General features: G+C 58.7%; 1 protein-coding gene across 1 annotated transcript; it reads left to right on the top strand.

Annotated features, from left to right (window-relative positions):
• Window positions 1-247: 247 nt before the first annotated feature.
• LOC311429155 (maestro heat-like repeat-containing protein family member 7) lies at window positions 248-8,147 on the top strand (the record flags this gene model as incomplete). Its single annotated transcript, XM_084540285.1, has 19 exons — window positions 248-425; window positions 1,279-1,349; window positions 1,492-1,620; window positions 1,762-1,841; window positions 2,020-2,143; window positions 2,425-2,514; window positions 2,601-2,705; window positions 2,927-3,104; window positions 3,831-3,937; window positions 4,297-4,446; window positions 4,656-4,810; window positions 5,172-5,310; window positions 5,585-5,722; window positions 5,901-6,077; window positions 6,433-6,588; window positions 6,673-6,774; window positions 6,984-7,086; window positions 7,299-7,358; window positions 8,020-8,147. The coding sequence occupies 19 exons, from the start codon at window positions 248-250 to the stop codon at window positions 8,145-8,147; spliced, it is 2,370 nt and encodes a 789-aa protein (XP_084396411.1).
• Between the last annotated feature and the right edge of the window lie 2,963 nt (window positions 8,148-11,110).

Here is an 11,110-nt window from a genome sequence, read left to right as displayed (position 1 = left end):
GCACCCATTGTGACGTCACTTGCTGACACCCCAGGGCTCCGCCTTATAACAGCACAGCCGTGGCTCGGACCCTCAGTGTCGGTGCACGGCAGTGACGGACAGGGCAGGAGCACAGGAGCCTCAAAGAGACCCTGAGCACAGTCCAAGTCCCACAATGCCGCAACCGCCCGCCCAGAGGAGCCGCCGGTTTCTCCTTGTGAGCTCTCCCACTCCAGAGGCTCTTTCTGAATGGGATGGGGAGGGAGCCATGCCCCCCAGGCAGCCCAGGCTGGCCTGGCAGGAGACCTGGTCTTCTAGGGGCAGCAACCAGCCAGCAGAGGCCATTTTGCCGGCAGAGGAAAGAACCCCGGTAGAGGCCATTTCTCCGGCAGCGGGCAGCAGCCTGGTAGAGGAGAGCAAGGACGAGTCGCAGCTGCTGGATCCCAGTGAGTCTGGGTCTTAGGGATGGGGTGGGGAGGGTTTGAGACACAGAGACCCCTGCCTGACTCCAGGACTCCTTTCCTGGGTAAAGTGGTTCTTGGGCTGACGGGGCTGGCTGATGGAGCCAGGGGAGTTTTAGGTTGGATGTTAGGAAGAACTTCTTTACTGAAAGGGTTGTGAGGCATTGGAACAGGCTGCCCAGGGAAGTGGTGGAGTCACCATCCCTGGAAGTCTTCAAAAGACGCTTAGATGTAGAGCTTAGGGATATGGTTTAGTGGGGACTGTTAGCATTAGGTCAGAGGTTGGACTTGATGATCTTGAGGTCTCTTCCAACCTAGAAATTCTGTGATTCTGTGATTCCTCCGCAGCACCACAGAATCCCAGGACGCTTTGGGCTGGGGGGGACCTCAGCGATCACGATGCTTCCCCCCAGCCCAGGCTGCCCAAAGCCCACCCAGCCTGGCCGTGGGCAGTGCCAGGGAGGGGTCACCACAGCCTGCGCCAAGGCCTCACTGCCCTGGGCGTGAAGGAGAGAAATCCCTGCCTGTCCAAAAGAAACCTGCCCTCTTTGAGGTTAAAGCCGTCACCCCTTGTCCTGTCGCTGCAGCCCATGATGAAGATTCCCCCCCAGCTTTCCTGGAGGCCCCTTTGGGCACGGGGAGGCCGCAGCGAGGTCCCCCCGCAGCCTTCTCCAGGCTCCACAAGCCCAGCTCCCTCAGCCTCTCTTCCCAGCGGAGCTGCTGCAGCCTCTGGGCATCCCCGCGGCCTCCCCACGTCCTTCTGGGGCTGGGACCCTTCCTCTCCTCACCCCTGCATTCAGCCCCTCTCTGCAGCACTCTTTGCTTTCCTCCTTTCCAGATAAGGCATGGAAACTGCGCAAAGACTCGGCCGTGAAATTCATCAGGGCGTATGTCAGTGGCACAGAAAAGGTAATGGCAGCCGCCTGCATCGCAGCTGTGCTCCTGGAGCTGCCCTCCAGGGGTCCCACACAGCTCCAGACCCCTCAAGGCTTTGGTCCTGCTGGCCGTGGGTGTCCCCCTAATGCTCTGTTGGTGTCTTTGTGGCTGCCAGGACGACGAGGAGCAGAAGATGCTGTTCCTCAGCAAAATCTGCGATCTGTGCAGGATTGTCACAGAGGAGGGTGTGCCGGTGAACTTGCATGCCTTCTACTGCAAACATAAGCTGGTGGAGAACATCATGGTGAGAGGATGCGCAGTGGGTTGGGGAAGGGGACAGGCCTCCCAGCACCAGTCCCCTGGGAGGCGAGGGATGGGGCAGCGCTGGCTCTGCTGCTGCTGGGTGCCGGTGGCTCCAAGGTCTCATCCTGCTTGTGCTCTGCAGGCGCTGCTGGAAAAGGAGCCCGTGGACAGCTTGCGCACCGAATTCCGGCAGAAGGCCATGGAGACTGTCACCGTCCTCAGGTACGTGCCCAGCCCCTGGTTGGGCCAGCACAGCCCCAGGGCAATGCCCTGGTGGCCCTGAAGCTGGCAGGGAGGCTGCCCATCCCTCCCAGGGATGCCTGGCCAAGGGAGGTCCGTGTCCTCCTTCATAAGCCTCGAGGCACTGCGTCCAACAGGCTCCTCTCTCTCTCTCCTTCAGCAACACCGTACCAACAGTACTGCGTGGCAAAAAGAAGGATCTCCTGAACGTGTGCTGCAAGAGCGTCTTCTTTCTGCCTCCGGAGTTGGATGTGCCAGAGGCAGAAAGAGCGCTCTACACTGAGGTATGTGCTGGGTGAGGTACCGGCACCCCCAGTCCTGCTGAGCTGCTGCCTTGCTTCCCCGTGCTGACACAACCAGAGACCAATGCAGGGCCGGGGCCCAGATTTGCTTTCCCAGCCTCACCCCTTCCCCTTCCCCGACCTGATCTTGTGCTGCAGGAGGTCTGCACACAGCGGCTTTTTAGCCCCAGAGCCACCCCTGAACTCCAGAGGGGCTCAGAGCCAGCTCCTAGGGGTAAGAAGGACCACAGAAGTAATTCGATGCTCTTCTGTCCTCCCTGCAGACTATGAGTGCCATGGACAACATGCTGGCGGCCTTCATACACAACTGTCCCAACACCCGTGTCAGCATAGAGTTGGAGAATATCTTGCAGGTTTGGCATTTGCAAAGAATTTCCAAAGAATCCTCTCAGGTCACATTTGCAGACCACTGTCAACCCAGCAACTTCTCTCCTCGCAGGTGCTGCTGGACTTTGCCCACTCCAAAAACCCAGCTGTGCGTGAGAGAGCTGTGAGGAGGATTGAGAGGCTGGGTGATTTCATCGTCAGGTATTTTGTGACCGAGGTAAGGCACAAGGAACCCTCCACCCTTTCCTGCATCCCAGAGCATCCTGCCACTCAGGGGTGCCTGCGAGGCAAACCTGGATGCACGTGAGTGCCTCAGCACTGTGAAGCGAGGGTCTTCGTCCCTCCTTTGCCCCTGCTCTTCCCTCCTCAGGCCCTGCTATCTCAGGGGCTGGCTCTGCCTCCACTAAGCCCTTTGTCTCTCCTCCCTTCCTCACCCAGAACTCAGATGACTATGAAAAATACAAGCACGGCCACAATGACTCCAGACAGATCTACATCCCCATCCTGGGACAGCTGCTGGGCCACCTCTTCATTTTCAGCAATAGCGATGATTCCTTCGGACGCGCAACCGTGGATGCTCTTTTTTGGTTCTACAAAATCGTCAAAGAAGGAAGAGGTAAGAAGGTGTGGTGGGCAACGTCCATCTGCACGCAGACATCTGCTGGTTTGTCTGCTTGTTCTCCCCGAGTATTGTGAAGGATTGTTCTTGTGCTTGGTGGAGGCTGCCCACGGAATTCTGCCAGGTTCCCTGACCTCCTCTGCTCCTCACAGCAGCTTCCCGCAGCATTCTGGCTATCGTTTTCCGCAGAAGCTGGACGCTCACCTGCCGTCCAGGAGCAGTTCTCTGCTGCTGTCCTTCCCAACCCTCCCCAGATCACCTACCACGCTGTTTTGTGGTCTCCCCCAGTCTAAGCCATCAATCGATGAGCACTTCCCAAACCGCATCTTCCCCGAGGAGTGAACAGCAGAGCCAGCCGTGCATCACCAGGGATGGTGACGCCCTCCAGAATTCTCCCTGACTGTTTGCTCCCTGCCGTCTTGCAAGCAGGTGTCAGGGGGCTTCCTGCACATCCTGACCCCGAGCAGAAGGGGGTCTGTGACACGCTGCTACCCCCGCAGCACCCAGCGCCATTGCTTCTCCTCCTTCTGCATCATCCCTGAGGTCCCTCTTGCTCCCAGCACTCCTCACCTTGTGCTTTACATCCCTGCCCATTACTCTCCTCGCCATGGGTCTGAGCCTCCCTCCTCAACCATTCCTAGTGAAAGTGCTTTTCCCCATTTGGCAAGCTTGTTGGCAGAGATGCTCTTCCCTACTGACTCTTCGCTGTTTCCCACTGTTTAGAAAGCTCACTGAAAAAGGACATGGAAAATTATGTGCAGCGCTGCAGGATATTGAAGGATACAGAATTTCCATTTTCTATAACATCAACTCCCTGTGAAATTGCCAAGGTAATGAGCTCTGGCCTTGCTGGGGATCTTGTCCGCAGCATCAGCAGGCATCTGGTGTGAGCAAAGGGGTCCAGAACCGGTGGGGCTGGCACGGCCTCACTCGCCCTGGTGAGAGGGTTCCTCTTGTCCCCAGGCTGGGGCTATGCGAAGGCTGCTCCCCTGTGTCCCGGCAGCAGCTCCAGCCCTCCTGGCCACCAGCAAGCCCTGGTTACCTGCAGGGCCAGCACTCTGGCCCCATATGCCCCATCCTCACCCCTTCCCCCGAGGGCCTTCTCTCCGGAGCTGCCCTTGCTGCTCAGCTAAGCAGCACCCTTGGGACACTCAGTGAGGCATGTCTTTGCTCCTCCTTCTTCCCACAGGGGTTTGGAGGACACCTCTTCCCTGCTGAGAGGCTGGACATCATCCTCATAGCTCTTCAAGCTTTACAAGACTCCAGCATCCATGACAAGGAGGGGGCCTGCAGTGTGCTGGACGCAGCCTTGGAGGACCCTGACTACTGGCTGACAGATGTAAGTGGCCTGTGGCCATGGCCCTGCCCTTGAGCTCTTCCAGGCGTTGTTCCTCTCTCCTTCCCTGCCTCCCTCCCTGCCTCCCTCGCACATCGGGGTCTCCTGTGCTCCAAAAGCCACCTGAGCAATGGAAGGGGCCAAAGTTTGAGTGGCAGCTGTGGAAATGGCTGCAGTCTGCTGGTAACACCATTCCCACTTTGTCCCCCAAGGTGCCAAAGATCATGGAGTGCATCAGGAAAAACCTGGGCAGCATCCGCACGGCATCGGCGCGGCAGTGCCTGGACTCCCTGCTTCTCCAGCTGACCAACAAGATGTCCAGGGAAGAAGTCAAGAACCTGCTGCAGTTCTCTCCGCCATGTGACAGGTCCTGGCCTTGACATCCTTGAGGGCTTGTTCCGTGTCGGGAGATGCACCTGGAGACTCTCTGCTTGCCAGAGCCATGGCAAAGAGCAGGACATCCCCAGGGAGCACAGCCCTCCTTCCCACCAATGTGTTCCAGCCCCACTGGGCCAGCCAGGGCTGCAGCAGCCCAGCTGTCCAAGGCAGCCCAGAGTCCCCCTGCCCCCAGGGAACACCAGCTCAGCCCCCTCCTGCTTGCCCAGGCTGGGCCCTCAGTGCTCCCCAAGTCACAGGGGCTGCAGGACAGCCTGGCTCCTCTGGGGCTGGCCCAGTTTGTGGCCCTGCGGCTGAGGCAGCCTCACTGACAGAGTATTCTGGGCTTGCAGCACTGACCTGGGCATGTGGGAGGTGATCCTGGCCATGCCGCAGACGTTGGAGAAGGTTTTAAACACCATGATGGAAGACTTGCCGCTGTGCAACTGGTGCACTGCAGTAAAAGAAGACACCTGCATCCGTCGCTTGGCTGTGAGTTCCCAGATGAAACCTTGCTCCCAGCAGGGCTACGTGTGCCCCTTCAGGCACACAGGCACAGCCCTGTGCCCATCTACCCCCAAACTGCCAGCTCCCGCAGGACGTACGGACGCATGGTCCCTGGGGCCGGCAAGCCCCCGTAGCTCCCCGCGCCTGGTGCCTCTTTGGTGCCAGCTGGCGCTGCCCCATCCCTGCCCAAAGGTGGGAGAAGAAGAGGCTGCAGGGAGCCCTGCAGGCCCTGCCAGGCTCTCACTGCTCTTTCTTGCAGATGCTGGCCCAGAATCACATTTCTGAGGAGGAGTTTGGTAACCCAGTGCACCTCCAGAGCTACCTGAAGCACCCAAGCCCAGAGATGCGCTTGATGGTTCTGAAAGGGCTCTGCACCGTGTCAGAGAGCCCTGAGAAGGTGAGTGGGCCATCGTCAAGCAAAGCCATGTTGGCAGCCTGGGCCTTTGCTCTTCTGCCCTCCCGTCCCTCCCCGCTGCCAGGAAGCAAGGCAGGAGGCTGGTGCTCAGGAACCAGAGCCCTTTGCCCAGGGTGGTCTCTCACTGCCTCACGGAAGGGAAATGGTGTCTTTCCCACAGGCAAGAAAACTTCAGGTCGTGCTGCCAGACATCGTTGAGGCCCTGCAGGACACCAACACAGACGTCATGCTCAAGGCCCTGCTTGTGCTGAGAAACGTGATGGCTCATTTGGAGAAGAAGGAGGCCAGAGGCCTGGCTCTGCGGCTGGCTGAGAAGCTCCTGCCACTCTTTGACCACGTAAGTGTGCTGCGGGAGTCCAAGCCCGCAGCTGGGCCCCCTGTAACGAGGGCTGCCCTTCAGCCCGGCCCTGTGGGCAGCACTCAGGCAGGGCCTTCCCAGTCTCCTCGTCAGCCCAGGCGCTGGGGAGCTCTGCTTGGGCATGGCTGGTGCTGCTGGTGGCGAAAGTGGGGTGGCTGGCGGGCAGCCTGCGATGGCAACCGATTGCGTTGCCCTTCACGGGCACCAGGCCTTGCAGCTGCCCCGAGCAGCTCCTCTGGGAAGGATCCAGCGCTGAAGCATCTCACAGTTCTGTGAGCTCCCTTCACATGAGCCACGCTAATGCTGAAATTCCTCCTGTCCTCCTCCCTGCCAGGAGTCCAGCCAGGTGCGGGAGCACTCCATCTGCCTCTTCCAAGCCGTGACGGAGGCTGTGCTGCGGCAAAGGAAGAAGGAAATGAAGACGAGCGTGCAAAGGAGCCTCCTCCCACTCTTCTTTCGTATGAAAGACCAGAGTGAGAGGGTAGCAAAGGTACAGATCTCAGAGCTGAGCAGGGGACAGAGGGTCTCCTTCCCAAGGCTGTGGTGCTAATTCCCAACCTCTGCTGCTCCGCAGGCCTCTGGGGAAGCTCTCGCCGTGGCTGCAGAGTTTCTGCAGCGCAAAGAGCTCAAGCGCTTGGCCATGACAGAACAGACGTGGAGGATCGGGGAGTGCTTGGTAAGGACCCAACTTGGTTTGCCCCAGCTGGGCAAACGTGCCCGGCCAGAGCCCGCTGCCTGCAGCCGCATCCTCGCTCCCTTCCTTCCAGCACAGAGCCCCAGGGGGCTCTTCTGCAGGCCCCTCTGCCCTCCCTGCCCCCAGGATGCTGGAGGAGACCCTGGAGAGGCTGTGCAAGCCCCGTGACCTTGCGTTCTCTCTCTCTCCAGCTGCAGCAGGACAGAGGCAGAGTAGAAGAATACCTGCAGCAGAGCCAGCCCTACCTGCAGGACACTCAGACCAACTTGCGACTTGAGGCCGTCAGATTCATTGGTGAGCCCAGCCCCTGGGTCCCTCTCGGGGCAGCCTTTGGCAGCCCCAGGCACTGCCCTGGCAGTGAGGCACAGCCCTGTTGCCCCCAGAGCCCCCCGACTGGGCCCTTGCTCCAGGGTGCAGGAGGGGGCACAGCCTGGCTGGCCAGGCCAGGGGCTGCGCTGCTGGGAGCGTGCTGGGGAGCGGGGCTCTGATGGGATCTCTGTGTCTAGGTCTTGCTGCGCGCTACTGCAAGGACCAGAGCGAGGAGAAGCTGAATGAAATCCTCAGCGGTGAGTGAGGGCAGTGGGGGGTGTGCTAGGGCTGGGGGGACAGCGGCAGAGGCCCCCGTGCCTTGCCCTGCTCCAGGGAAATGCTGAGGAGGGCGGAGGAGCAATGCAGGCATAGGAACGAGGGAGAGGAGACGGGGTGGCCTGTGGTGTCAGGGAATGGCCTCCCGGCCTGGAGCTGGGCAGTGCCGCTGAAAGGGTTGAGTGTCCCTGAGGAAGAGTCAGGGGAAAGGGCAGTAAGGCTGACAGAAGGTGGGAGCCTGTTGTAGAGCACGCAACCAGGACGAAGAGGGAGATGAAACAGCCTACAAGCAGCTAGGAGCAGGGTCATGATTGCTAGCCCTTGCTCTCATGGGGAAGCACAATAGCGAGAGGAAAGAGTCCAGGAGATTCCTGGAGTGTGTGAATCCTCCCAGGGGATGGAGGCAGGTGGTGAGGGAACCAGCTTGTGAAGGTGCCCCACTTGACCTGTGGTGCGCGGGTGGGGAAGGACTGGTGGGTGCATTTGGGACATTGCTGAGCAGCAGCTTTCAACAGATTCCTTTGTCCCTCCTGCTCCTCCTGGCCTGGGGAAGAGTCGAGTGGGGCTGGCATGGTCTGCAGGGGATGCCTGGGGATCTCTGCAAGGATTGGGTTTTCATCTCTGCTCTTCTTTCTTTTGCAGCCCTCCAGCCTTCAGACAGCGACCCGGAACCCATGGTCCGTTCCCTGGCCTTTCAAACCACCCTGATCCTGACGTCAAGGCATAACACAACGTCAGGACGGAGATTTCCACTGCTGTGGTGCTGCTAGCCCCGCAGCAGTCCTCAAAAGAGCAATATATATTTTAATAGAACTAGGCTGTTGTCTCATTATTCCAGCAGCTCCTTCAAAGTGACTCGGTGCCATGACGCTGAGCTAACTCGGAGGCCACCAAGGACGTTTTTTCCCTGGGCCCGGTGACTACTGCATGGCGCCTACTCAACCAATGAAAGAGTCACAGAACCCTTGCGCTTGGAAAAGGGCCTTCAGCTCAAGTCCAAGCGTCAGCTAACACTACCAGGCCCACCACAAAACCACGGCCCTTAGCGCCAAGTCCACGCATTTCTTTAATAGCTCCAGGCCTGGGGACTCCAGCAGTGCCCTGGGCAGCCGGTTCCACCCTTTCCATGAAGAAATTCTTTCTGACATCCCATCTAAATGTCCCCTGGCACAACTCGAGGCCGTTTCCTCGTGTCCAGGTCTCAGGCTGCAGGGTGTGCGTGTGTGTTCTGTCAGGGTCTGAGGGCAGTGGTGAGTCCACCTGTGGTAGGTGCGCCCAGGTAGAAGAACTGCTCAGCCTCCTGGCAGAGCTTCGGGAGGAGGTGGGCAGGCTGAGGAGCACCAGGGAGTCGGAGAAGGTTGAACTGTACTCTGCCAGCCCTGGGACAGATGCGTCAGGCAGACACAGCAGAGGAAATGGAGGATCCCCTACCCTCTGTCCGTCAGGCAGAAGGAGTGGATCTCAGTGACGAAGGGATGGAAGTTGAGATCTGCTCGGGGCAGCAGGCGAACCCCTCCTTGCCTACCTCACCTTCCTTTCAGGTGCCCTGAAACAACAGACTCTGGAACTAATGGACACACAAACGATGATGTGCATGAAGGTCCATCCAGGTTGGAGGCGTGTTCAAGGGCAAGTCAGCCTTCCCCAGTATCACGACCACCTCCATCAAGAAAAAGAGAAGGGTTACTGTCATAAGCGACTCCCTTCTGAGCAGATCAGAGGGCCGCATATGCTGACCTGACCCAATCCATGGAGAAGTCTGCTGCCTCCCAGGAGATCAGGGTAAAAGATCACAGAATCACAGAATTTCTAGGTTGGAAGAGACCTCAAGATCATCGAGTCCAACCTCTGACCTAACGCTAGCAGTCCCCACTAAACCATATCCCTAAGCTCTACATCTAAACGTCTTTTGAAGACTTCCAGGGATGGTGACTCCACCACTTCCCTGGGCAGCCTGTTCCAATGCCTCACAACCCTTTCAGTAAAGAAGTTCTTCCTAACATCCAATCTAAAACTCCTCTGACACAACATTAGCCCATTCCCCCTCGTCCTGTCACCAGGCACGTGGGAGAACAGGCCGACCCCCACCTCGCTACAGCCTCCCTTGAGGTACCTATAGAGAGCGATAAGGTCGCCCCTGAGCCTCCTTTTCTCCGCTGGAAGCGAGGTCGTGTGACATGGCAGGGCTACAGAGGTGCTGTTTGCCTCTGTTGGGAGAAAATTCCACCACACACCAGCCACAGGACTCATCCACCCTGGTTTTGCTTATGCCGATGATGTCGTAGCTGTGGGACAGGGCCAAGACTTCTAGCTCATCCATTTGGTTCCTCATAGTGCCTGCGTTTGTGTAGAAGCACTTCAAATGCGCCTCCCTACACGCAGCGCCTTGTGGAGCTGACCGCAGGACCTCACTAGCACACCGTCCCTCTGATTCTAGCGCACCATCCCTCAGCTCATCAGCGGCGTGCCTGGTTTTATCCCCTTCCTCCTTCGACTCTAGTTTAAAGCCCTATCTATCAGCCCTGCCAACTCCTGAGCAAAAATCCTTACCCCTCTCTGAGTGTGGTGGTTTTACTTGGGTGGGCAGCCAAGCTTCACCACGACAGCTCTCTCACTCCCCCTCCTCAAAGAGGAACGGGGAGAAAATACGATGAAAAGGGCTCAAGGGTTGAGATAAGGACGAGGAGATCGCACAGTAATTATCGTGACGGACAAAACAGACTCAGCATAGGGAGATTTATTACTTATTACTAACAAGCTAGAGAAGTGAGAAACAAAGGAGAGAAGCCAAAAGTACCTTCTCCCCCATCTACCCTCTTCCACCTCCTCCCCCCGAGCAGTGCAGGGGAACGGGGGAATGGGGGTTATGGTCAGTCTACAGCGTATCTTCTCCGCCGCTCCTTCTCGGTCACTCTCGTCCCTTGTGCTGTGGGATCCCTCCCACGGGATGCAGTCCTTGCTGAACTGATCCGGCGTGGGCTTCCCACAGGCAGCAGCTCTTCCAGAACTGCTCCAGATATGGGTCTGTAGCACGGGGTCCATCCCTCAGGAGCAAACTGCTCCAATCTGGGTCCCCCACGGGCAGCAGCTCCTGCCAGGTCACCTGCTCCACCGTGGTCTCCTCCACGCGCTGCAGCGTGGAACCCTGCTCCACCGTGGTGCTCCATGGGCTGCAGGGGGACATCCTGCTTCACCAGGCTCCTCACCACAGGCCGCAGGCGACTTCTGCTCCGGCGCCTGGAGCACCTCTCCCCCTCCTTCTTCACTGAGCTTGGCGCCTGCAAGGCCGTTCCTCACTCCCTTCACTCTCCCAGCTGCTGTGTGGCATAGTGTTTTTTTTCCCTGTCTTAAATATGCTCTCACAGAGGCGCAAAACATCATGACTTATTGGCTCAGCTCTGGAAAACAATGGGGCCCTTCCCAAACATGGGGCAGCTTCTAGATCTTTCTCACAGAAACCACCCCTATGGCCCCCTGCTACCAAAACCTTGCCGCGTAAACCCACTACACCCCCCCCAACCCCTCCCCCCTTTGTTGCCCCCCCCCCTCACCGCCTCGTGCCACCAGCACCGCCTCAGGACGAGGTGCGGGGACCCTCGGCTCCGGTGCTCTACGGGGGGCTCCAACTGCATTGCCAACCCCTGCAGGGCCCCAAATTGCTCCCCCAAAACCCCAAATCGCCCCCCAGGTACCCCAGATTGCCCCCCACGTACCCCAAATTGCCTTCAGGGAG

This window comes from Aythya ferina (assembly GCF_964211825.1).
Source record: "Aythya ferina genome assembly, contig: HAP1_SCAFFOLD_369, whole genome shotgun sequence".
NCBI classification, from domain to species: domain Eukaryota; kingdom Metazoa; phylum Chordata; class Aves; order Anseriformes; family Anatidae; genus Aythya; species Aythya ferina.
This window is presented reverse-complemented; position numbering and strand designations above follow the sequence as displayed.